The sequence below is a fragment of the Emydura macquarii genome, unplaced genomic scaffold, assembly GCF_026122565.2.
Source record: "Emydura macquarii macquarii isolate MOO-44397 ecotype Brisbane River unplaced genomic scaffold, CSIRO-AGI_Emac_v2 contig_378, whole genome shotgun sequence".
In the NCBI taxonomy this organism is placed as follows: Eukaryota; Metazoa; Chordata; order Testudines; family Chelidae; genus Emydura; species Emydura macquarii.
The window spans coordinates 484,560-509,376 of record NW_027130515.1 but is presented as its reverse complement, the minus strand read 5'-3'; the positions used below and the strand labels follow the sequence as shown (position 1 = coordinate 509,376).

Genomic DNA, 24,817 nt, shown 5'->3' with positions numbered 1-24,817 from the left:
GAACGGCTGCATAAGCCCCGCTACTTCACCCCTGCACATGCACCATCCAGGGGCCAGGGAGCCCTGTGGAAAGGGCGGGCTGGCTGCAGCATTGTGGAACGAGAAGCTGAGTGTAACCCCTCCCCGTGGCAGCCAGCAGAGCCTGCTGCTCAATGCCAGCTGCAGGAGGAAGTGCCAGCTCTCACTCCCCCCCCTCGGCAGCTGGACAGACAGCCCAGCTTTGCCTTATACCCAGATCCCTGCTCACAAGCTAAAGCAATAGGGAAACCAAGGCTAAGCGAGACCACACTAAAATAGCTGGCCATCCCTGCCTAGACACGTGGGTGGTTCTAGCCCCACAGCACTGTCCTCACAGACCACGGTGATCAACACCTTTGAAATACCCAGGGTAGATGCCTAAACCCGCTGCCTCAGCTCCAAGGCAGCTAGTTCCAATCATGTTGCAGTCCCTGTGCATTATGCGTTTCACAGATTAATACAGTCAATCCTGGGACAGCCCAGCAGCCTTAGGGAGGCAGGGTAGTGCCAGAGCCCTGGGCCTTCACCCTCTTATCGTCTCTGGAGTGACCCCCTGGCAGTAGAGAACAGCTAGTTCAGAACAGTCACGGCAGAGTTCAGTGCCTGGCTGACGTTTCTGTGCCAGGGGAGCTGTTTGCTCAAGCTTCCTCCTCCCTTTATACCAGCTTCATAGCACGAACAAAATTCTGGTGGTTCTAGTCGAGGGAGCGAGGATTCCAGCCTCCTGGTAAAGGGAAGCACAGCTCATTGTAGAGGGCGAGCTTTGGGATAGAAGGAAATCCAAAGGCAGACAGACTCCAGCCCCGATGCCAGACAGCTGAAATGACATGCAGTGGAAGGAAGGCCCAGACTTCTGGGGGAAGGAGAGTGCAAGTCAGAGGAACCCATGCAGGATAACACTCCCCCCCCTTATTCCAAGGAGAGGCAGTCTAGTGGTTAGGCTACTAGCCTGAGACTTGGATTCAATGTCTTGTTTTGCCACAGTCTTCCTGTGGAACCTGAAGCAAGTCTCTGCGCCTCAGTTCCCATCTGTAACATGGATAGTAGCTCTGCCTGCCTCCCAGGGGGACTGTGCAGATAAATATGTTCAAGATTGTGAGTCACTCAGATACTACAGTGATGGGGGCCCAGATGAGTACCATAGATTGGGAGATCAAGTGATTGAAATGTCATAACACACCCGCACAAGGAATCCCACCCAGACTGGGAGGAAGGGAAGGGCTGGGGGAAGGAGGGGCTTCTGGGGTGATCAGTCCAGGCTCCTGAAACTTGGGTGTTGCTTCTACGAAGAGAGGGCTGGTGGCTCATGCTGCGTGCCCGCTTCACACCAGTTTCTTGGCTTCAAAGAAACTCTTGAGGTGCTTCATCTGCCATCCGCCAATGGCAACGAGGATGAGGGTCTGGACAATGGACCACCAGAGAACCCGCTGGCTGGTGCTCTCGCTGGTCTGGCGGAACCGCTCCTCTCGCCACTGCAGCAAGGAAACCACAGGTCAGACAAACACAGACTGACGCTCCCAAGCCCCAGAGATCAATGGCTCCCCATGGCCTCCTCTACCAGAGCACTCTAACAGTCGCTCTCCAGCTGTGGCACCTCCTTCTGGAACCCTGACCGCAGCCCCTGCTATATCTCCAATGTCAAGGGCATGCATGGGCCAGGCTGCTTCAGGTTCCTTACCCGCTGGTAGTTCTGCTCCTTCTGAATTTGCTCCACCTGCTCAATGAGCTGTCGCACCCGGAGCTGCAGCTCACTCAGCTTGTCTTTGGCAGCAATCTCAGCATAGTCATTGGCATGTTCCCCCACCTGGAGATCCAGGTGTACCCTCTGCAGAAGGACAAGAGAACACAACCAGCAGCTCCATCATGCAGAGGTTCAACCACAGCACAATGCTACATGGACTGGCAATCCGCCCCGCCCCCTCTGTCCCGCGTGGGCTCCCTTACCAGCATACCCCCTGCAAAGAGGGAGAATTTGGTGGAGTTGGAATGCAGGCAGATCTGATGCTCTCCAGGAGTGTGCGAGGTGAAGGTGAACCTGCCCTCAGAGCCGTACTGCCGCGACAAGACAACCTGGAAGAGGAGGACAGGGCAGTAATAGCAGGCTCCAGTGCCCAGCCAAATTTGAATGCAATATGTTCATGGGTCTGAACACAGGGTCAAACTCTGCATCGAGGGTGAGATGTAGGTAGATTTACGGGGGCAAGAGACCCTCAGGAATGCCTCAAATATCCCATGCTATCTGCACAGGTGACAGTTAAAGCATCACACTGGGCCCAGTGCCTAGGGCCAGAGCAGCGTTTCAGTTAGTCGCTCTCCTGAGATTCCATTCTGCTCAACCTTAGAGTGTGTTCATTAGCAATTTCAGAACAGGCCGTGGCTCCAAGCAAATGCACTGGAGAGGAGGTTGGGAACTGCCAGAGAGAGAGAGAGGCCCATCCAGGCCCAACCCTCCATGTTCAGAACCAGACCATCAAAAAGTCTAGGCTCTGAAACTCCACGGTCTAACGAGGCTGGAAGTGATGGGGTAGCACGTACCACAGGGATCAGCCGTCACTGCACTGACTAGAGAAGCTGACTCTGCAGTGAAGCAGCTAAAAGGAAGGAAAAAAATTATTTTTCATTTTTTTTTAGTTCAAACTGGAATTTACGGAACTAGATTCAACATCCCATTGATAAGAACCTCAAGAGTCAGGCAGCAACAGAAAATCAGGCAAATCATCTACATCCAGAGCTTGCCCTCATGCCACAAAGACAGCCTCTTCCAGGGCAGAATCACCAAGATCCACGGTGACATCACCCCAGGGGGACCTGGCGTCCCAGGAGTCCACACGCTACATGGACAACGCCTCAGTGGTCTGTGTGGCACCGCAGTCAGCAGCAAACAGAGCAAGCAAAGGCGGGGCCCAGGTAAGACAAGGCAGTGGACTTGCAAACAGGCGCCCCTCACCACAGGCCCTGGCTCCAGGCGGCTCAGGGACATTCCCTGCTGCTGCTGCTGCAGCTCCGGGGCCGCGAGGGCGAGGGGCAGATTCAGCCCAGGGAGCCGAGCCCCGGCCCGGCGGAAAGACCGGCCAGTGTCTACCCCCGGCCCAGGTACCTTGTCGTCAGGGTCCTTCACCTCCACCAGCATGCCGAGCCCCGGGCTGGCGGGCATGTAGTCCTGCCGCTGCGGGTCGTAGAGCTGCGTGCGGTAATTGCCTGCAAGGCGAGGGCAGCGCCGTGAGCAACACCCAGCCCGCGAAGACCGCCGCCCGGCCCGGCCCCACTCCGACCCCCGGCCCCGGCCGCCCGGCCCGGCCCCACCACCCCCGGCCCCCGCCGCCCGGCCCGGCCCCACTCCGACCCCCGGCCCCGGCCGCCCGGCCCCAGCCCCACTCCGACCCCCGGCCCCCGCCGCCCGGCCCCAGCCCCACTCCGACCCCCGGCCCCCGCCGCCCGGCCCCAGCCCCACTCCGACCCCCGGCCCCCGCCGCCCGGCCCGGCCCCACTCCGACCCCCGGCCCCCGCCGCCCGGCCCGGCCCCGCACCTATCACCATGGTCTCGTCCGGGATCTCCTCGATGAAGCAGCGACGCTCGGTCTCGCCCAGGTGGAAGTAGAGGCCGCAGCTGCGGGACACGGCGGCGGCCAGGAGCAGCCAGGCCAGGCCCGGCCCGCCGCCCCGCACTCCGCGAGCCGCCATCTTGCCGCCACGTAACGCCCCGCCCCGCCCCGCCCGCCGCCTCACGGGACGGAAGCGCGGGCGGGACTCCAACTCCCGGCAGCCCCCGCGCGCACACAGGGTGATGACGCGGAGGGGTCAGGTGTGACTGTCGCTCGGCGCGCGGCGGCCCCGCCCCCTTCGATCAGCCCCGCTGCAGGCCCGGGGCACAGGGCCGGCCGAGCCCTCGTCCTTCCCCGCCCCACACAGGCAGCCGGGGGCCAGCGTGGCAGGAAGCCAGAAAAACCTCGGCGGGGGGGGCGAGGCCAACAGGCCATGGCTGCAGGGAGGAGCGCCTCCCTTCCCCGTGCACCGCCCCGCCCCGCCGCGAGCAAAGGGCAAGAGGCTCTGCCGTGCCCTGGGACCCAGGCACAGATCACCCAGGAGAGCCACAGCCGGGGCTGCAGTGCTGGCTCCCCTGCCTGCGTGTCTGGCACCCAGCAGAGCGAGGGCAGAAACAAGATACCAACATACTCTTATTTCTCCAAAAACAGCGTGTTAGAAACCAGAGTTTGTACAATCCCCGTGTGAGTACATCCCGTGGGGGCTTTGATTATGACTTGATTACGAATAATCAAAGGTCCCCTCTGGGACAGCTCCTCCATCAGTAAAAACGCTTGTTTCTCTCCTGCCGTCGCTGGAAGACCACAGCCCCCACCACAGCACACACAGTGATGCCCAGCAGGGCACAGAGCAGCAGCAGGAACACCTTCCAGCCAGTCAGGGGCCCGCTTCGGAAGTTCCCCGTCGGGTCATCCACATTGTCTGTGGGGGCAGGAAAGAATGAGGCTTAGAGCAGAGAGATTTACCCTGAAGTCTCCTACTGCTCCCTGAGCTTGGGGTCTCCCATCTCACCAATGGTTAATGAACGGGCTAATGCAGACCTGCCAAATCCCCTTCCCCAAGAGAGTGGCTTTTGTCACACATTTATCCTTGTTAGGAGCAGGCAGGGAGCTTTCACTGCCCAGGCTGGGATAGCAAAATCCATACTACACCTCCAGGCTGCATGTGAAAAATGCCCTCCCCCAGTGACACTATGCACTATTGGATCTCACAATGCTCATGGCGGAGGCCTAGCATGCTCCATCACGATACCTTCCAGGCCAGCACTGTTCTGGTAGCTGAGCACTCAGCAGGCCCTGAAGGGATGACAGTGGAGCCCCAACACATGAACCCTCCATAAAGGGTCCCCAGAGTCAGAAGATTCACCTTTTGGTGACTTAAGGAGGCTGACGCTGGGCTCGATCTTTGTCCAGTCGATGTTCTCCTCCTCCGGCGGATGCTCTACCATCAGCTGAAATAGCTTCATCGAGATGATGTCATGATTGTCTAGGAAACAAGCATCCATTTTATTAGATGATGGCACAGCCCTTTTCAAGCCACATGCCCTCAAAGGCAAGTGAAAAGATTCCCCTCATACTCTCTGTGCTCTGCCATGCCCTGGTCTCTTCCCTCAGGTCCACCCTCCCTGACCTAGAGATCTGGCTTCAGTTTGAGAAGCTTTCGCCAACTGCCTATCCAAAGAGTCTGCTGTCTTCCCGACTGCCTGTCTCCTCTCCTGCACAGTTAAGAGCTGCTAGTGCCCAGCCCACTGAAAAGCATGCTTTCCCCCGAGGGGGCACTGGAGCTCTGCTCTGCCCACAAGGCCATGCCCCAGCCCCCAGAGCTGACTTGGGTTGAGAACATATTCTAGTTTGAAATGAGCTCTCACCAGACAGATCCCCTGTGCCAGCAGAAGCCCCAAAGAAATAGCCAGTGGGCAGTCGGACTCCCGCAACGTCAATGCAGTTCTTCCATTCATTCTTGTCCTCCACATCGGTCATCACCTGCCAGGAAAAGGCAATGTCACTTCAGGGCACAGAGTGCTGCCCTGCCCACCGTCCCCCTCCAGACCTACACCTTCTCTAGAGCCAGGGTGGCAAGAGCAGGCTGGCTGATCCAGATGCTGGGAGGACAGCCCTTTCTCAGCATCACCCCTTGGCCTTGGCAATACTGCCATCCACACCACCTGTCCTGCCCAGCACAAATCCAACTGCACTGCTCAGAAAGCCTGCACCAGGCACGGACCACCGCACTATCTCCCAACCCCTCTTACCGTCAGCCGACCCCTGGAGTAACGAACTGCCAGGAAAGTGTCGTGGTTCTGATTTCGAAGATCAGCCGTGCAGCCCGCTAGCTCTGTCCAGCGCCCATCCTTACTGTGATCGTAGGGCAAGGAGCCATTATTCACCATGGCAGAGATGTACGGGAACACACGCTGTAGGGGCAGAGAAGGAGAACATTACCCAGAGCCTTCTACAGACTGGGAGAGGTCTGTATTCTGTGTTAGGGACAGATATGTCCAACAAGCCTGAGCACTGAGCCTCCACCTGGCAGGGCCTGTGTACACCCCCCATAGGATTAGACACCTTACTGGGGCAATACCTACCATCCCTTGTGGCACTGAAGCGATGGCTTTGCCTAAAGAGGCCTGATGAAGAGCAGCAGCTAATAAATCAAAGGTTCTTTTCTAGGTTAAGCTGATCTGAGGATGGGTTGAGGACAACAGTTGTTGAGAGATCCTTCTGTCTCATTCTTAGGCCACAAGTGGGAAATGCATCGGTAAAAAGCGCCTTATACGACCTACAAGTACACTTAATACACGTATGCCCGTAACAATGGACTAGCTTAGTAAAGGGCGAAACTTCCCATTCCTCACTCGGCTAAACAAAAACACTTCCTTTAAAACCCTCTTTTCTACACTGATATACACAAGTCTCATACTGCCTTTCTGCCATCCTTTAACGTGGCAAAATACCACCCTTTGCTTTGTACAAAATAGTTTGATCAAAACACCTTTATTATACGGTTATTTTGACCTTGGAGGGGGCAGTATGTCCTTGTCATCTTTAAGGAATGTGCTTGTACCGTTCCTGGCATCAGGATGTTTTGGCATGTGCTTGTGTGTTCTGTGCCTAGCATTTCTTTAGCAATGTGTATTTCTGCACTACCAGCTCTGGTCTTGTGATTTCTCATTTCTGCTAACTTTGCTTCATAATCACAGGGCTTAACTGCTGCCTTAGCTCAGGCCTCAACCCTAGCCCGTCAGACGAGGCCTCTCACTTTCTACTAGACGTACAAACACAGTTCCAAAGAGACTCTGCTCCAAAGAGCTTACAATGGAAGCATAAATCAAGAGACAAAAGATGGACAGAGACAGATGTGGAAGTACAAGCAAACAATGAGACAATGTTGTTCAGCACGACAGTGGCTTAACCATTATCAAGCTTTTTTGTAGGCATCATGGCAAAGGAGAGCCTTAAGGGGGAGATGTTTAGGGAGAGTTCCTCACAAGGATGAGGGGCAGCATGGGAGAAAGCACTAAGGTGCTTGTTTGAAAATTTAGACAAATGAGCAGTGGAAGTTGGCATCACAAGTCAATTGGAGGCAACCAACCACAGATCAATAGTGAGTGAGCGAAGACAGGTAGCGGGGAGAGGCCATGAAGGGCCTTGAAAGTGAAGACAAGCAGCTTCTGTTTGATGAGACAGAAAAGACAGAGCCAGTGGATCTTGTTAGCTGAAAGTTACAATGGCAGCCAGAAGATGTAACAATACGTGCACATACATGGGAGAAAGGAGGAGGATCAACAACACAGATACACTCCCTGGTGAGCATTTTGGATGGATTTCTGCCAAGCTGAGCTGCATGCTTAAGAGTTAGTACAGGAATCATTAGACAGCTGTTTCTTCCTTGTACTACTCTGCTCCATGTCCATCTTGTATGTTTGTGACTAAGGGCAGGATTAATCTGGGAGGATTAACCCATGATCTAGCAATGGACATTTACTAAATCATTGTCACAAGCTCCCTGAGAAAGTCTAGATGAAGTTCGGGAACTCTCAAGGAGGGCTTTCTTTGGGCTGCAGTTTTGAATTTTTCCTTTGTCTATTTAATAAATGGTGCGAGGGTCTTGTTTATTCCTTGCATCTCTCCCTAGTACAGCAGGCATCAGAGACCCTGAAAATAGGTTATTTCTAGCTAGGGAAACTGACCTATGCTAGTGACTCAACATGACCTAACCTTCCCATTTCCCTACGACATACATCTCTTCCTCTCCCTTCCACTGCCCCCCATACAGTGAAGCCAGCCCCAGTCCCTTCCCCATACAACAAATGACGTGCCAAGGCCCAGAGCAAGAAAAGACATCTCCCTGGTGCTAGTCACAATGAGCTGTCCATGCTGCCCGGAGCCTGAGGCCTCTCCAGCACTGAACCGTCTTCCTTTTACCCCTACCTCTGTTGCTTCATCATTAGGGTATGTATCCAGGAAAATGGCCAAGCCATGGAAGTTATCCTTGCTGCCAAAGACAGGGCCTAGAAAAGCAAAGCAGCACAGAGTTAATAGAGGAATCAGAGGCAGCTCTGGTGCTCTGATAAAGGGGCTATGCAGAACTTCAAATCCCACCCCCATGATACCTAAGGCTGATTCACTTTTTCAGCTCAACATGAAATGGAGGAGAAAGGGCACGAAGGATCATCCACTGTGCATTGCCAACATGTGTGTTATACATATAACTTATACCACTTTATTATGTATGAAGTGCATGGTCTGAATACTGTATGAGTGCTGGAAATTTATGCCCGCTGGATTGTATTGTTTTTCCCCCCACAATGCTGTTCATTCTTGTTCACTGGTATATCCCACAATACTTTTGAACAGGACAACTGAGCATTTGGCATAAGCGGATATGAAAATTGTCAAAGGCAAAAATCCATTAATATTTTGCCCCAGTACAATCTGGGAAGCCACCTTCATGGATCAATACCTAGAATACTAGGATACAAAACAAAGATAAAATAAGGTACAGAACAACAAGTTAAGAAACTGGTACAACTGGTAGGTTGGATCTTAAGTTTCGTATAAAGTGCTTTGTGACTTGTCAGCAACCACTCTATATGTAGAAGTAGTTTTGAGGGTGTATCTTTGAAGCACACCTTCTGTGTAAGATGAACGTGCTGTGAGACAAGAACTGCTTCCTGAAAGGAGAGTAATGTTTCCTTTTTGTACTGTAATACTTTGCCTTAGATGATAAATTTGGTTAAGTTTGTTATTTGGGATCTTAAACATTTTTAAGAACAAACAGCAAATGTAGTCAAACAATTGGCTACACTTCTAATGAAGATACTAAAGCTGCTATCAAATCAGGCAACATGAGGTTTGTGAAGTGCCCCATCCCACAGACAAATCACACACCATTCAAACAGCTTCTGCCCAAGCAATATGAACAAGTAGTCTTTAATTCATTGTTACAAGTAGCTTCTATAGAGGAAAGTGCTGATGTTTTGGTGCTAGAGACCAGTGAGACTTTGATACTAAGAACAGCTGTGAGAGTCGTGTTCTATGACAGGGGCAAATCAGCTCAGCTTCTGTCAGGGCAAGTCATGAAGTGAGGCACGCTCAGGGCTTAGCATGCTAGTCCACCACAGGCAGCAAATAGAGGAAAACTCAAGAGACGCTTTGGAATTAGTTTTCCAGGCCTGAAGACGAGCTCTGTGTGACCCAAAAGTTTGTCTCTCTCACCATCAGAAATTGGTCCGATACAAGATATTGCCTCACCCCCTTGTCTCTTTGACTTTGGATAGAGACACTCAGCAGAGTGGAGTGGCAGCCTCTGCTCCCTAGAAGCAGGCTCAAAAGGGGGAACTCCCAGTGTTATTGGGGAATATTAATTACATTTCCTGTCCTGAGCTGCTGCTGGCAGTTATTGAAAGGATGACCTGTAGAAGGCAAAGTGGCAGGAACCTTGCCCATCCTTCCTCCACAGTGGGCAGGAGACCTCTTCTTCTACGAGTGCATGCACCATCCCCTACTGTATACCTGGCGTGAGACGTTCCCGGGTGTACCACAAGGCAAAACCATCCCCGTGCAGGTTCTTCTTGCCTGTTCCATGGATCTTGAAGTGGACATGGAGCTCCCAATCCTTGAGGAAGCAGGGCTGTGAAGTGGGAGTCACGCTCAGTACCATGGACAGAGTGCCACTCCCCCCCACCCCCACAGACAGAACTTCTCGCTGCTGCACCCACTCTCTTTCCTCTCACAGACAACAGCTACAGTCCCCACAGAAGCCACGGCATTCACCCTGACTCGGGGCTGCTGAGTCAAGGCTCGAACTCCTGCTCTCTAGCAAACCAGTGGAACCCCTCCATCCCCCGGCTGCACTCACCACGCGGTTCCAGATGGAGCCCTCTTTGCTGCGCTCATCAGGAGTCAGGCGGACGTACTGGCTGGTGAGCATGGTGCTCCCCTGGAAGTCCCAGAGTGGCATGGAACTGGAACCAAGCCCTAGAGCAGACAGATTGGGCACAGCTGAGATCACCCGCAAGCTGGCAAGGGAGGGGCTGCCAGGCCGTGAGAGCGGCATCCACGTCGCAGGGAACCACCCAGCTCAGCTCAGCTCAGCGCAGCCCAGGCGGGACACGAGCTGGAGAAAGACCCGGCGGGACCAGCCATGCCCGGACCCGACCCAGGCTAAGGTGGGGGCAGGGAGTCTCCTAAGGTCTTTGCGCTGCTCCCTGGGCAGCCAGCTCCGGCCAGCCTGTCCCCAGCGGGCCCCACGCCGCCCCCCGCGCCGGGCCGCGCCCTCACCCTGGTAGGGTTTGATCAGCGAGTGCTCCCGCTTCAGGTGCTCGTTGTTGCCGTCGGTGAGCTCGGCGGCCCCGTGCCGCAGCCCGGACACCAGCAGGAGCAGCGCCCCGGACACGAGCCCGCCCGCGGGGCGGCCCCGGCCCCGGCACAGGCCCCACCGCCCGTGGCGCACGGAGCCGCCGCCTCCCGTAGCCGCCGCCATCTTGCTCCCCGCCGCTGGCGCCTCCCAGCTTCCGCCAGGAACGCAACGCCCCCGGAAACGCCCCCCACGGGCCGCGGGCCGCCTCCAATCAGAGCCCGCCCTGACGGGGCTTCCGCAAGAGACACCGCCCGCCAAATAGCGCAGCTAGTGCGAGTGCCACACGTCATTTCTCGTATCCAATAGCAGACGAGGGGCGTGGCCCACGGGGTTCTTACCGCTCCCAGCATGCACTTGGGGAGGGGCGTCAATAGCTTCTCCCAGCATGCGCTAGCCTGGAGGACCACGACTCCCGGCATGCACTAGGCTAGGTCTGTCCTCTCGCAGCATGCCGGGAGTTGTAGTTTGACTCTCATGCGGGTCGGCTCTGCTCTCTCAGCGAGTCATTGACCTCGCCCCTCCCCCCCCAGAGCTCGAGCCGCGCGTGACCCCGCCCCTCCCCCACAGACCCCGAGCCGCGCGTGACCCCGACCCTCCCCCACAGACCCCGAGCCGCGCGTGACCCCGACCCTCCCCCACAGACCCCGAGCCGCACGTGACCCCGCCCCTCCCTCAGGGACTGACCCCGAGTCGCGCGTGACCCCGACCCTCCCCCACAGACCCCGAGCCGCACGTGACCCCGCCCCTCCCCCCCCAGATCCCGAGCCGCGCGTGACCCCGCCCCTCCCTCAGGGACTGGGCCCGAGCCGCATGGCCATGACCCCGGGCCTGGCACCCACGGGTGCTGTGCCCCACGCCCCCCCCCGGTTCCCGCCGGCCGCACGGGGCGGGCGGCTCAGGCCGGGCTGCGGACGAATAACCCAGCCACGCGGCAGACGGAGCCCAGCCAGCTTTATTGGCGGTCGCGAGGCAGAGCCGGGCCCTCGCCAGCCGGGCTGGCCCTGAGCCGGCCGGATCCCGGAGCAGCTGCACCCGTCCTGGGACGTGCCCCCCGCCACTGCTTGTCTCCCAGACGTCCCGGCTAAGAGACAGGCTGCGGCTGCGCTTGGCCCGTGGGCTGGGCCCGGTTCGGAGCCAGGGATGTGCAGAAGGACAGGAGGATCCGCCCCACGCGCCGTGGGCAGATTGAGGGGGTGTCAACGTGCCTCGTTCTCAGGGATGAGCTACGAGCACCTCTCGGCCGCCGTCACTGGCTGGCCCTGTCCAGTACCATGGCAGGGCCAGGCCTGCGGGCAGGATCGATACTGCAGCTCGGCTGAGCCGAGGGAGTGAAGCAAGGAGCTGGAGAGCTGAATGCCCAGATCGCTGCAGCTTGAGCTAAAGAACCTGACTCTCTGGCTGGGGCCTGTCTCGGACTGACAGCCTGTAGCTACGGAGGGGAATGGGGCACATGCTCACTAGGGGGTCACTTGTGCAATGCAAGTGGGTGTGGAACGCCGTGTCAGCGTGTCCATGTGCAGCGTGTGTTCCATGGCAGTGGGGGTCGTGTCAATGTGCAGGCCCAGGCGTCACAGCATGTGACTGTTCCATCTCAGGCTGCCGTTCCTCCTTGGGCTGCTGTGAAAAAGCCAGTGTGGCGATAACTCTTCCCAGGTCACGTTGACGCGTGGCTCAGACACTCATGGGGCTGACTCAGTGTGGCTGCATGGTACGGATAAGGAACGTAGCCTGTGGGTTAAGCCACTGCAGTGGTGTGCCGTCTCCGTAAAGCTCTGACTAGGACTTCCTGCCTGGCTGTGCCCAGGGGATGATTCTCTCCAAGCCCCAAACACGCATGGAGGGTGCCATCTTGTTGTACAAAATTGCATCCTCTTCCCCGCATGTGCGAGTGCGCTGTGCACGCCTTCCTGAAAGTAGCACAGCCCGCCACCGAGAGCCCGGCTGGACTTCAGGGCTAGAGGCTTGTCAGGGCCCTGGCTCCACTGGAGCCCTTGGACGCCCTCCCGCCCCAGCTCCAGAACTGCAGGTGGGGGAGTGAAGTGTTTCAGGACATTGACAGGCGGGTAAGGAATTCAGGAGAAGCTGATGTGCAATGAGAGGTTGGCAGGGAAGCCTCTTGAGCTCTGCAGCCTGGGGCTGGGGCCCAGGGAGGGCCTAGTGCTGGGAATCGCTGGGAGCTGCTGAGCGTGGCAGTGAGAACTGCAGCTTGAATCAGTTCCTGTCACTTCTTCCGGCTTGTGATCTGGCTGCAAATCCAGTTCATCCCATCCTATTGAAAACAGACCGCTGTGAGCACTGGTCCCTCCCAGCATCCCCTGCCTTGATTCCTTGCAGGGTCTCTTGCCAGAGCCCTGGATCCTGGGCTTCTTCGCTGACCTCCCCAACCCTGGGACTTCCCCGGACCCTTCTGGCCCCCACCCATACCTGCACTCCTTCCCCAGACAGGGCTGAGCAGGCCTGGATTTGCCATTGTCGATCCCGGTACGTGTGCAGGTTCAGTCCCTCTGCGATCTCTGCAGCTGGTGCTGCACTTGCCAGGTCCTGCTTGTTGGCAAACACCAGCAAAGGGACCCCAGTGAGACTCTCTTCCTCAATCAGCTCCGCCAGCTCCTGCCAAGAGACAGAGCAGCACACCCTGAGTGCGGACCGCTGCCGGGCCCCACTGCAAGGGGCCTCGTTCCAGTCGCTTGCTTCCATCTGGCCAGGCGTGTGGGGATCTGAATGATGGGCTGGGGGCGACATCCCTCCCCAAGTGTTGCTGGCCTGGCACTTCTCTGCAAGGATCCCCGGGACACTGCCAAGCCAGCAGGATTCTGGGTGTCACAGGCCAAACCCCAAAAGGGCAGGGAGTTGTCATTGTCCCCGAGCCTATCTGGACCTGGCTCAGCCCTTCCTGGCATCAGTCCCTTTCCAAAGGAAAAGCCAGCATGTCGGTAGCCTTGACTCCGGCCTCTGACTATGGCCTGTGCTGGGACATGGGTTAAGCTCCCGGCTCCACTCTGGACTCTGTGACCTCAGGCGTGTTCTCCTCTGGGCCTCAGACCCCAGCAGTGTAATGGGGCTCACACTCCTACAACACGCTGCCCTGCCAGGGAATTACATTTCCCAGCAATCCCTCGGCAGGGGTCCAGCCCAACCTAGTCTCAGAACTGAGTGGTTAAGGACCCTGGTTCTCTCTGCACTGCATCCCATAGATATGCCCCCAGAGGAAAAGTTTTAAAAGGCCAGTGCACCCTGTTATATTGGGCAAAGCAGCTGCTGCAGCAGCACAGCCCAGACCTGATCGCAAAGACCCCCCGAGCCACCTGACATCAGCACATGCAATGCCAAGAGCAGTGCGCCCGCAAGTCAGTCTATTTTCGGAGAGGCCCATGGCAATTGGCTCCTGGGCACAGCCGCATCGTACCTGCCCGGTCTCCTCAAAGCGTTTCTTGTCCGCGCTGTCAATGACGTAAATCTGCCACAGGAACAAAAGGGAAAGTCACCAGTTCATTTCTCTTCCTGCCCCCGTGCCATCCGACAGCCCCTCCCCCAGCACCCCGAGTGGGCACCCTGCTGGTACCCCACGCAGTGCTCTGCCCCCTGCCCCAGTGTTCTGCAGTGGGAGCTGTTAGATCCCAGTTGGTCCAGCTGCCAACACTGCCTTGTGAATGGGACTCGGGCTCGCTCACCCTTAGGCCAGTTCCTGCCTGTCTGGGGGCTGGGCCCCGCTCACCAGCATGTCTGTGTTGCCCAGGTACTTCTTCCAGTAGGGCCGGATGGCGCGCTGCCCGCCGATGTCCCAGACGTTCAGCTTGAAGCCATGTGAGTGGACACTTTTTATGTTGAACCCCTGCACAGGGAAGCAAACCAGGTTGTGAGTCCAGCCGGGGAAGGAGAGCCCACCTTGCGCACTGACTGCTGGGCCCAGAGTTCTGCACCTACCTGTGTGGGGGTGATGGTGCTGACCTCCTCCGACGCCAGGCGCTTCAGCAGTGTGGTCTTCCCGGCATTGTCCAGCCCCAGCAGGACGATCCGCAGTTCCTGCTCCACGGAGCCCTTGAGCTTTTGGATGACAGACAGCAGCCCCTGCGGGGACAAAGGGACACTGAGCCAGACACCTTGCAGGGTTCCGATCCCACTACTCATACATTGGAGACTGAGTTAAAGAGAATTAGACAGATTGGTTCAGTCGAGAATGTCTCTGAGCCAACAGCTTAGTGTGCTCCACTATCACTGGTTATAAAGAAAAAGGGGAAAATACTGATCTGTGTGGCTCTTAAAAGACTTAGTGAAGCAGCTGCAAGAGAAAAATATATCCTCCCAGCAGTGGCTGACTTCCTCCCAGAAGTGAAAGGAACTACAGGATTCTCCAAGCGGGATGCCTCAATCAGATTCTGGCCAATTCCTTTAGCCAAAGAAAGTGTTAAATGGACTACACTTATCACAGCCTTCGGGAGATCTTGCTTTCAAAGATTACTTTTTGGGATTACCAATGTGCCTGAAATTTCCAAAGAAAGATGGCAGAACTGTTAATTAACACAAATTGGCTTGTCGTTTTCATGGACAATATCCTGATATCTGGATGTTTGATGGAAGAACATACCAAGACCGTCAACAAAGCCCAACGCCTAATAAATCAGTCTGGACTAAAGCTGCACAAGGAGAATTACATTTTCTGCCTACCCCAAATTGGGGACAGACAATAAACAAGTCCTAGTCCTGAGAAAGTAAAAGCAATGTGAGAATTGAATGCACCAACAAACGTACCAGAACTGAGAGGCGTACTGGTGCCGGAGAATTACCTTAGTCAATACCTACAAGTCCTTTCTGCAGTGACAAAACCACTGAATGAACAGTGCAAGTCTAACACAACACGGCTATGGGGCCAAATCCAGAATTTGCCTTCAGAAATTATCTCAGCCACTCCAGCTGAAGTACTGGGATGTGAATGAACCACAATGGAGGTCAGTGGAGATGCAGGCAGCGAAGGCCTGCATGATGCATTGTTGTAACAACGTGGCTCCAAGCGGAGGCCAGCTGCATTTTGTTCTTGCACACGCACAGAAGCAGAAGACCAATACACACAGACTGGGAAGGAGTTCCTGGCAGCACATGGGCATGTGAGAACTTTCACAGAGAGCTGTGTGGATTGGCTTTGCTCGCACTGATAATAGACCATAAATCACTTGAAACCCTCATCCCTGGCGCAGACCATGCATGCCAGCATCTCTTGCTAAGGTTACTGTGATTTAATCCAGTTGCTGAATATGTTCCTGGGAAAAATTGGGTAATAGCACAGCATCGCATTCGACTACCTGTGACTCACAGACATTGTAAGGGCATATGGAGACCCTGTGCACACGTATCGACCAGGTTCAGAAAAGAGACTACATCAGCTACAAACAAGCAACTCAACTTCAGGAAGTTCTTCACTATGTTACGTTAGAGCTGGCCCAAAGTATCCAAAGGACACTAACAGTGAGGAGATAACTACTTTGTGTACACGGACAGTCATGTGAGTCAAATCGCTGCATGATTAAAACCAATTGTGTTGGAAATGGGAGGAGAAATCCTAAACCTCATCCAGGAAGGACCTCAAGGAGTAACTAAATGTCATCAGTGGGCACCAATCAGGGCGGTGGCTGAGCATCAGCAAGCGAATAAAGTATCTGCACATGAACATTGCAGAACTAACAGACCAACACCACACAAAGCACCTTTAAGAACAACACCTCTACCAGACAGACCTTGCAGAGACTACCTGCAGATTCATGCAAATTCAGAGCACACCATTATCTGCTTATCATGGACTTTTTTCCCAGGTATATGGAAATAATGCACTTGAAAGACATAACAACACGTTGCAGTGTTATCGAGAAACTGAAGTGCACTTTTGCTCATTTTTGTATTCCAGAACAACCAGTGATGGACAACGGGCCGCAATTCACTGCGGCAGAATTTGGCATTCCGAACGAAATGTGATTTTGATCATAGTACTAGCAGCCCACATTACCCACAAGCAAATGGAGAGGCTGAGAAAGCTGTACAGAGAGCCAAGAAGATCCATTCCTTGCTCTCTGAGTTACAGATCAACACCAATAGCAGCTACTGGGTACAGTCCAGCACAACTCCTGATGAGAAAACAGCTCAGAATGACTGTTCCAACTTTGGAAAAGAGCCAGACATGAAGAGAATAGCCCAACTGGATACAAAAGCTAAAGAGCTTCTGAACACTTTTACAACAGACATCACTCAGCTAGAGAGAGAACTGCCAGGTCTGGAACCTAGTGCAATGTTCTTGTCAATTATCTTTGTTTTCTCCATCAAGTTTGACAACTCCAGTGCTTGTAGAGAAAAAAGTCATTGCCAGATCACATGAGATCGAGACTGACTGCGGAGAGTTCAACAGAAACCATCGACATCTACAGTTTGTTCCTTAGAAAGAACAATCAATGGGGCAAACTTTACAGCTGGCAGACGCAGAACAAGACAAAGCAGGACTCAGATTCCAACCCTACCCCAGCCAGTCACTGCGACTAATGGAGAGGCAGAAGACCAAGCTGCTACATATTCCGGTCATGTCATTAGAAAACCAGCACGATGCAGACACTGAGCAGAGGGCTCCCTACAGAAGCTGAAAGGCAGCGGGAAAGAGCAAACCCTGTCAATGGCAGGAATGCAGAACTGAAGAGGGGAGGCGGACTGGAATGCTAAAGTGCTCTGCACAGTGCAGCCGGGAGGCAGTGGGTTGTGTAATGTACCTGTCTGCAGCTGCCCTCAGGCAGCTGGGGCGACGCACTGGCGGGTCGTGGTGACCACAGCAGGCATGTCTCACTCAGAGGGAGGCTCTGTAGCCAGTCCCCACCTGGCCCAGGAGCATGGCAGTAACAGGAAAGGGATGGCTTGTAGGGCATTATGGAGAGAATTGGGGCTGGCCCCAGAGTGTCATGGCCCTGACCCCAAGGGCTGCTGCTGCCCAAACCCCGCTGCATACCAGCTTTCACCCTACATGTCTAGCCAGGCCCCAGGCTAATCTCAGCCTGATTCAGGCCCCAGCCTCCTGGCCCCATCCCAGCTCTCAGCCTTCTGCCCTAGGGCTCATTTTTACTCCATCCTGGCCCCCAGGGTGACCCCAGTTCCTGGTCTTTGACCCCTTTGCTGATCCCAGCCATGCCCCCTTGCTGACTCTGAGCCAGGCTCTGCCCCCTTTTGCCCAGGCCCGGCCCTGCTGGCCCTCAGCTCCCATCTGCTGCTTTGCTGTGGAGAGATTTATTCCACTTCGCAGATTTCCAATGTCCTTGACCCCCACCAATACTGAAAGGTCCCACGCTTGGGAGGTGCCAGGCCCTGGCTCTGCCATCCCAGTGGGAAAGGGTGCCAGGCCCCAGTCCTGGGACAGTCACACTGAGCACCCCGTCCGGTGAGGCGGCCACAGCCCCGTGGGGCCTGGCTGGGAGCTGGGCCCCACTTACCTGCTGCACTTCACCCATGGTCGGGGAGATTCTGCACCTGTGCAGGATGCTGGGCACCGGGAGCAGCTTTGGGCTGGGTGCCAGGCCTGGCTCGCGGCTGCGTGACTGACCTGCCTCTTCGCCAGGATGGGCAAGAGGATTAAAGGTCCAGAATTAGCTGCTGTTTCTCCATTTACCCCCGGCATTAAATACCTCCCGCGGTCAATCCCCAGCCAGCTGTCGCCCAGCCTGTCAGCCCCTCCCACCGGCCTGGCCCTGAGACACAGGGGAAGGAGTCCAGCCTGGGGCAAAGCCCCCCTCCCAACCTTGCAGGGCCCGTGGGGCTGAGAGCTGGCCCGTCCCAGAGCCCCTGCCGTGACACTGCTGCGTCCAGCCGAGGAGAGGCGCCAGCCCAGACACCAGGGCAGGTGAGCTCAGCCCAGCACCACCAGCCTCCCAGGCAGCTCAGCCAAGCTCCTCTGCACAGACCCCACGGACAGAGGCGAGAACAGCAAGCGGTACCGGACGTCATCGGTACTGAGGCGACGCTCCGGTACCTCTAGCTCTTCGGAGCGCACTGCCGTTCGTCAGCACCACTTGCAGCGATGGAGGCAGTGCTCATCATCCTCCAGCTCGGAGGCGGTGAGAGGGCGGTCCCCGGCACGGAAGGACTCCTGGGACCGAGGACGTGCACGTCACTGCCGGTCCAGTGACTCGGGCTCTCCCGGGGGGACAGTTGTTGGGAGAGCCGACGCCCCCACAAAGCATCACAGCTTGTGACGCAGTCAGCCCCGGGTTGGCCACAGGGTCAATGACTGCAGCAATGGCCTTATTAGGCCCCAGGGGGTATCTGGATGGGGCCGGAGTCCCAATCCATCCTGTCATCAGGGGTGCAGTCCGTGCTTCCGGCACAGGAGAGGGTGCATAGACACCACTCCTCAGACGAGGAGTCAGACCCTATGGTCGGGGGAGGAGAGGTACCTGCACATCAATGTGAAGGAGCTGTGGGCCATTCGCCTAGCGTGCAGGGTGTTCCTCCGTTTCCTGAGAGGCAGGATGGTGCAGGTGCTGACGGACAACACCGTAGCTGTGTTTTACATAAACAGGAAGAGGGCGCGCGTTCCTCGGCCCTCTGGAAGGAAGCCACCCGCCTCTGGGACTTTGCTGGGAGGCACGATTTCCACTTGACTGCCTCTCACTACACTTATAGTTAGAAAGTTTTTCCTAATATCTAACCTAAATCTCCCTTGCTGGAGATGAAGGGTATTACTTGTGGTCCTACCGTCAGTGGACATGGAGAACAATTGATCACCGTCCTGTTTGTAACAGCCCTTAGCATGTTTGAAGACTGTTACTGCATCCCGCTCAGGCTTCGGTACCTTGCTGAGGCTTCTTGAAGGCTCTTTATGTATAGGGCAGTCAGTGGTTTGTGGTCAGTTTCTACGCTGAAGCTATAACAATCAAGAATGTAGTGACACCTGGTACATCCGTACACCGGCCCTCGTGTCTTTCCCCATTTGTGCGTACAGCATGTCTAGGGCCCCTGGATGCATACAAGACTGGCACCCAGTCAGTGCCCTGACACTATTAGTACTGCTCCTCCCAGCCCACCTTGCGGAGCATCTCTGGAGCGACTGGTCTTTCAACGGCTCCAAGAACTGCAGCTGAAGTTAGAATAATTGCCTGACTGCTGGGCATTTCCTAGACCTGTGCTGGTTGCCAAATCATTGATGTTTTCTGCTTCCTGTTTTTCTGTCCCTGACCAATTTTTAATTTCTCTGAATTTTTGCCCTGCTGATTTAGCTGTGGTGTTCCATCAGCTGTGCTGAGCCTTTCTTGGGGTGTATGTTCTGCTTGGCACATACATACTGCCATTTCTCATGTCAGCGCCATCACGCTTAGCAATCATTCACAGACATCTGGTGGTTACAATCTGGTCTGTGAGTCTTTTGATACATCCCAGCCCCAAGACTAACAAAGTCCTGTGACAAATTCCTCTGTTGGTTTCCCTCTTCTGTGTTCTTACCCTGAACATCTAGCTTTCAAAAACACGTTTTCTAGGGACACGCTGATCCTCAAACACTTCCATTAGTTATGCAAATCTTTCCTCTCCCCCAGCGTCTGCCCGATATGCATTGCGTGCAGCTAGGGTTTCTGTACCTGCCCCTGCTAAGGATTTGCCCCTGTGGCCTTTCTACACAGCACAAATTGCTGTTGGAACTGCTTCCGGGCACACGGAGCATTTCCATTAAGGCTGCTGGGGATGTTACTTGCAGTTGCCCAGGTGCTGTACAGCCATTGTAATATTACCTGTGTTGTCCCTGCGGTGACTTCCAGGGCTGGTACCACTTGCTGCCCGGCTGATGCGCAGCCTGGTCGCAGGTTAAAGGACAGGTCTACACTGCAGCTGTGCTGCTGTACTGCCAGAGCGTACATACTTCCTCCTACCAGGGAAGGGGTTTTTCCAGTGCATAATTTATCTCCCCCAGCCGTCATAGCTTGCTCCATGGAAGAATTCTGCCGGCATCCCAGCTGCACCTAGACAGGATGAGCTCCCCCAACTCTTTGAGGGCTCTGTGTAGCTGCAGCCTAGGAATGCCCCCTCCTGGGCTGAGATGTCGGACTGCAGCCAGAGTGCAGAGGAGTGTGGCACCCTTACAGCTGGGATTTAGGTAGCACTCAGGCAACCGTGGCTGTTATTTGGGAAAGGAGGCTGGCCTGGCCAGCAACGAACGGTCTTTGATGCAGCAGGGAGCTTGGGGATAGCACAGGGGCTGCAGAAGCTCTACAGATCTACCTCCTCTCGGGGGGGGGGGGGGGGGTGTGTCACCCACAGCCAGCCGTGATGGCTGGAGGCCAGTAGTGGGGGCCCAGCATGTCCAGCCAGGATAGCCTCCAGTGCCTGCTGCTAAGAGCAGAGCAATCCTTTGCTCAGCCTCCAGTTTATTTGCCTCAGTGGCTTTCAGAGGCTGCTTCAATTATTGTCTGACCTGCTCTCCAGGCAGATTTGGCGTGGCCCTGCTCTCCAGGATACACGCTGGCCGGTAGTTGGTCTGTAGCTCACCGCTGGGTTCAGCTGCTCTCCGTGAGGAAATCTGCTGCCTTTTGGGCTCACCTCAGAGAATGGGGCAGTTCATAAATCTATTGTCCTGGCCGGCTGCCCACGCTGTCAGCCGGCACAAGGGGGGCGGGGGCGCGGGAAGGAAGGAGGAAGGTTTTTGGGTTTTTTTGCACCAGCTAGAATTGACAAGTGGGGCAATGCTCTACACTCCCCCTGTGCCTGGCTGACTGTGGGTCTGAGCCCCCAGCTGTACGTCATGGAGGGCATTGCTGTCTGTCAGACACCCCAAATGCTGGGGCCACCTCCCCATCAGGGGGAGAATGGGTCATCCCCCCCTGCAGGCTGGGCATAGCACAAAAGCTGAGCAGGGGGGGATTGGCCACAAGCAGCTTCTCCTAATGAGAATCCATATCCCTCCGCCCAATGAGCCTGCTAGGACACACGCAATAGGCTGATGTGGTCGATGCAGACACACTGGGCCACTGAGTCGTCACGGTTGGGGTGGCATGCTGCAGTAGCCAGGCATGTGGCTGGCCTTCCCTTCATTTAGCCCAAGCCCCACAGACAACAGTTCCCACCTAGCTATGGCTGGGTAGGACTGAAAGGGGCATCATCTCCCCAGCTGATCTGTTGCCCCTTCTGCATCTACTGATGAGAGGTTTCCTCTGCTGTCAGTGTCATTTCTATAGTCGTCCCTGTTCTTTCCCCCACTTTCCATTATTCAGCTCTCAGCCCAGTCCCTGTGGTCTTCATGGAGCCTTGAAGCCAGGGGGGCCCAGGCACTGGCTCAACTGCTTTACTAAAAACCCCAGCAAGCAGCTTTTAAAGAGCTGTACACAATACATTTATTTCATCCCACTGCCAGCATCCAAACCAGAGCAGCTCTGCAGTGCTGCTTATGCCGTGGGCTCTTCCCCCACACAACTACAAGCCTGTTGAGGAAGCCTGCTCTTCTCCTCCTTTCAAGGGGGTATTCGTCACCAGCTGCCCCCACCCTCAGCAGCTGCTACTCAATTATTTCAGAACCATTTTTTTTTTGGTTGAAGGTAAAAAGCGCAGGGTCCCTCCAGCCCCTTCTCCCCGACACGGAGCACCCTCCACCCTGCAAGTAGCTGCAGGACCAGCTCATCTGTCATTTTAAAAGTCCTGAATCCAGGCAGTTGTGTGAATGCTGCAGGGCAGAGCAGGCCCTCCACACGTCTTTCACAGGGGGACAGGAAGGGACACAACTTCCTCCCAACACTCCTCATATGCCTCCTGGTACTCCTCATGTGGCTTGATCATTATCACACAGGTCGGGCGCTTTGAGCCTCCAGCTGCTCCCAGATCCTGTAGAGGAGGAAGTGGATATTAGGGATGCCCAGGAACGCTGCCAGCGACCTCTATCAGCAGGCAGCCCCACCCGTAGGAGTCAGTGGGAACCCTACCACACTTCCAGCGAAGAACTGCCCCCCTGCTCCCCACCAGTGCCTGACACAACTTGTAAAGCAGCCTTCCGAAATCTGAGTGTTCTTCCCCCACCCCACCTCACACTGCCCTTAGAGGAAGGGTCCCCCACTTTCTGCAGGACAATCCTACCTTAATTAATTTCTTCCTAGGACCCCAGCCAGCCCAGAGTCCATCATTCTGAAGGGCAAAATGGCATCAGCCATGGACCATGACCTCATGCACACCCCAGACGCAAGGTCATGCTGTGTGGTCCAAAAGGGCATCCTTTGCCATGCGGGAATGGCTTTGTTAGAGGGACTCATTTTCCACAACGCCTCCTCCAGGGTTTTCTGTTTTGTTAGGACAATTTAAAGAAGCTGCCAGGTGAGAACAGAACACTGCTCCCTCCTGGCTAGTCTCCTGGCTGCAGCTGGGCAAGTCTCCTAGTGCGCATTGTAGGGTATTACCACTGGGCAGCTCAAAGCATTTGCCCAGGCTGTGCTACCTATGGCAAAGGAGCTCACACCGTATCAGGGGCAGACAGTGTCCCCACATCAGCCCCACCCTTGAAGCAGGATAACAAGCAGCCCTTAGGCTGAGGGGTGTCACTGCAAGTGTTCCCTTAGTTTAAATGGGTGGGTCCTTGTATTGAGTTGTGAGGCCAGGCCGCATCTCGTGTGTGTTCATTCGGCCTTTTGGGGGTGGGGGGCAGCAGCAAAGACCCTGGACAAAAGATTCTTAGCACCAAAAAAACAACAGGGGAGGATGAAGGAGGAAGAACTTGCAGCACAGCGTGTACATCACGCACTGGTGGTGCCTACAAAAGGGTGATCTGCCCCCTTCAGACCCACCCCAAACCTTACCGACTTGGAGGGGGTGTAGGCATAGGGCAGGGACCTGTCCTCACACATGATGGGGATGTGGCAATAGACTTCAATGGGCAGCGTGTCTCCAGCAAGGACTACGATCCTGAAACAGCAAAGAGCAGCGCTATGGGTCGCAGTAGAGGGAGGGGACAGGTCACCGGTCGAGGGAGGGGGCCGCGCGCTGTAGCTCACAGGACGGAGCGAGCTGAGTGAGGAGCCGCCGTTCGAGTCCTTCCTACCCCGATACAGGCGCCTACCTGGCCCCAGCCCCTGGGCGGGTTAGTGACCGCAGCAGCTCAGGGCCAGCTCGCGGGGGAGGGCGGCCGTAGCAGGGCGGCTGGTTCTTACCCTTTCTCGCCCTTGTTGATGAATTTCTGAACTTCCTTCACTCCCCGCCGGATCTGCTTCTGCTTCGCCGCTAGGAGAGAAACGGGAGCCCTCAGCCTCGGGCCCGGCCAGGGCTTGCGCCAGGACAGGGGCACGGGCACGAGCGAGGGCACGGTGAAGGGCTCGGGCCCGGGCCGGGCCCAGGACAGGGGCACGGTGAAGAGGTCGAGCTCGGTGAGGGGCTCGGGCAAGGGCCTGGCCGTGGACCAGGTACGGGACACGGGCACGAGCCTTCCCCCAGGCCCGGCAATTGGCCTTTGTCTCGTCCCCGGGGTTCCTCGCCCCCACCCCCAGCCTCGCCCCGCTCCCGGCCCCGACCCCGCCGCCCTCAGCCCGGCCGCACCTTTCCTGATGCACTTGTAGAGCCTGCGGGTGAGCTTGCGGGAGGCCAGCGGCCGCGCGATCGGGTTCAGGTTCCCCAGCAGCTCCCGGTACGATCGCTCCGGCGTCGCTTCCTGCTCGGGCGCCGCCTCCGGCTCCTTCTCCCGACTCATGACCGACCAGCCGCGCCAGACACGTGCCGAACCGCCTGCCCCGAGCCGGGCCCTTACCCCACTTCCGCTTCCGGGTGCGCACAGGATGTGACATAGGTCCGCCCCAGCCAATAACAACCCTCCGCTTGTCGCGCGACCCGCCCCCTTCCTCGCGGAGGTCAGCCGCCGCGCGCCCCCGCGCAGGAAGGGAGGCACGTGACCGCGCCGCCGGCCGGGCCGGCTTCTAGCATCGCTCCACGGCCTGGGCCTGTCTGCAGCTTCCCAAGGGAACCTGGCCCGGCCTGGCCGCCTGGAGCGGGGGGCGGGCAGGAAGCGGGGCCAGGGGGTGATGGGGGGCGGGCAGGAAGCGGGGCCAGGGGGTGATGGGGGGCGGGCGGGGGACAGGCAGGAAGCGGGGCCAGGGGGTGATGGGGGCGGGCGGGAAGCGGGGCCGAGGCCGGGCCCAGGCGGAATCCGAAGGGGACCAGATTCCCTGACTCGCAGACACTAACGAGGCTTTCCTCCAGCACAGAACTCGGGCAGTGAGTTTGGCTCCAGCGGCGCGGCCCGGCCCGGCCCCGCTAACTCCTCCGCACCCGCCGGCAGCACAGAATACGGCGGGCTCTGAACCCTGGAGAGCTGCGAAGTCTATTTGCCAGCTCTCCTCCCCTGCCAGTCCTTGGGCTCCTCCCTTTGCATTTGCCTGCCACAGCCCGAGGGCAGCAGCTGGCTGGGATAGGACCCTTG

The 24,817-nt window shown here is 56.4% G+C and overlaps 4 protein-coding genes across 6 annotated transcripts; all 4 read right to left on the bottom strand.

The window, feature by feature from the left end:
- Positions 1-7: 7 nt before the first annotated feature.
- Positions 8-3,699, bottom strand: TMED9 (transmembrane p24 trafficking protein 9). Its single transcript, XM_067535000.1, has 5 exons — positions 3,546-3,699; positions 3,116-3,216; positions 1,963-2,088; positions 1,697-1,843; positions 8-1,490 (listed from the first exon to the last, which is right to left on the bottom strand). Exons 1-5 carry the CDS (start codon positions 3,697-3,699, stop codon positions 1,341-1,343), a joined length of 678 nt encoding a protein of 225 aa, XP_067391101.1. The 3' UTR covers positions 8-1,340.
- A 126-nt stretch (positions 3,700-3,825) lies between these two features.
- On the bottom strand, positions 3,826-10,572 carry LMAN2 (lectin, mannose binding 2). The gene is made up of 8 exons (XM_067534979.1): positions 10,344-10,572; positions 9,922-10,040; positions 9,576-9,693; positions 7,992-8,071; positions 5,813-5,974; positions 5,429-5,543; positions 4,927-5,046; positions 3,826-4,482 (listed from the first exon to the last, which is right to left on the bottom strand). Exons 1-8 carry the CDS (start codon positions 10,543-10,545, stop codon positions 4,322-4,324), a joined length of 1,077 nt encoding a protein of 358 aa, XP_067391080.1. The 5' UTR covers positions 10,546-10,572; the 3' UTR covers positions 3,826-4,321.
- Positions 10,573-12,377: 1,805 nt separating this feature from the next.
- LOC137144556 (ADP-ribosylation factor-like protein 3) lies at positions 12,378-20,085 on the bottom strand. 3 transcript variants are annotated; one of them, XM_067534956.1, is made up of 7 exons: positions 18,837-20,085; positions 17,877-17,992; positions 14,347-14,490; positions 14,138-14,254; positions 13,829-13,879; positions 12,847-13,032; positions 12,378-12,691 (listed from the first exon to the last, which is right to left on the bottom strand). In XM_067534956.1, the coding sequence occupies exons 2-7, from the start codon at positions 17,892-17,894 to the stop codon at positions 12,644-12,646; spliced, it is 564 nt and encodes a 187-aa protein (XP_067391057.1). In that variant the 5' UTR covers positions 17,895-17,992; positions 18,837-20,085; the 3' UTR covers positions 12,378-12,643. The 3 variants fall into 3 exon arrangements, with proteins under 3 accessions (XP_067391057.1, XP_067391062.1, XP_067391051.1); XM_067534961.1 differs by lacking the exon at positions 18,837-20,085 and having other exon boundaries at positions 17,877-18,001; XM_067534950.1 differs by lacking the exons at positions 17,877-17,992; positions 18,837-20,085 and having other exon boundaries at positions 14,347-14,683.
- A 1,087-nt stretch (positions 20,086-21,172) lies between these two features.
- On the bottom strand, positions 21,173-24,182 carry NHP2 (NHP2 ribonucleoprotein). Its single transcript, XM_067534972.1, has 4 exons — positions 23,941-24,182; positions 23,559-23,628; positions 23,208-23,313; positions 21,173-22,245 (listed from the first exon to the last, which is right to left on the bottom strand). The coding sequence occupies exons 1-4, from the start codon at positions 24,089-24,091 to the stop codon at positions 22,120-22,122; spliced, it is 453 nt and encodes a 150-aa protein (XP_067391073.1). The 5' UTR covers positions 24,092-24,182; the 3' UTR covers positions 21,173-22,119.
- Positions 24,183-24,817: the final 635 nt, after the last annotated feature.

Bases quoted from the DNA above. Each gene is read 5' to 3' on its own strand.
- LOC137144556 (XM_067534950.1), bottom strand. From the start codon at position 14,550: ATGAGTAGTGGGATCGGAACCCTGCAAGGTGTCTGGCTCAGTGTCCCT. The intron at 14,255-14,346 runs GTAGGTGCAGAA...TTCCCTGTGCAG, and splicing joins GCACCATCACCCCCACACAG to GGGTTCAACATAAAAAGTGT. The intron at 13,880-14,137 runs GTGAGCGGGGCC...TTCCTGTGGCAG, and splicing joins TGGGCAACACAGACATGCTG to ATTTACGTCATTGACAGCGC.
- LMAN2 (XM_067534979.1), bottom strand. From the start codon at position 10,545: ATGGCGGCGGCTACGGGAGGCGGCGGCTCCGTGCGCCACGGGCGGTGG. The intron at 9,694-9,921 runs GTGAGTGCAGCC...CCCACTTCACAG, and splicing joins GCTCCATCTGGAACCGCGTG to CCCTGCTTCCTCAAGGATTG. The intron at 8,072-9,575 runs GTATACAGTAGG...TTGCTTTTCTAG, and splicing joins CCGGGAACGTCTCACGCCAG to GCCCTGTCTTTGGCAGCAAG.
- TMED9 (XM_067535000.1), bottom strand. From the start codon at position 3,699: ATGGCGGCTCGCGGAGTGCGGGGCGGCGGGCCGGGCCTGGCCTGGCTG. The intron at 2,089-3,115 runs GTACCTGGGCCG...CTCCTCTTCCAG, and splicing joins TGAAGGACCCTGACGACAAG to GTTGTCTTGTCGCGGCAGTA. The intron at 1,491-1,696 runs GTAAGGAACCTG...TCCTTGCTGCAG, and splicing joins AGGAGCAGAACTACCAGCGG to TGGCGAGAGGAGCGGTTCCG.
- NHP2 (XM_067534972.1), bottom strand. From the start codon at position 24,091: ATGAGTCGGGAGAAGGAGCCGGAGGCGGCGCCCGAGCAGGAAGCGACG. The intron at 23,629-23,940 runs GTGCGGCCGGGC...TTTCTCTCCTAG, and splicing joins CTACAAGTGCATCAGGAAAG to CGGCGAAGCAGAAGCAGATC. The intron at 23,314-23,558 runs GTAAGAACCAGC...TTGCTGTTTCAG, and splicing joins ATCAACAAGGGCGAGAAAGG to GATCGTAGTCCTTGCTGGAG.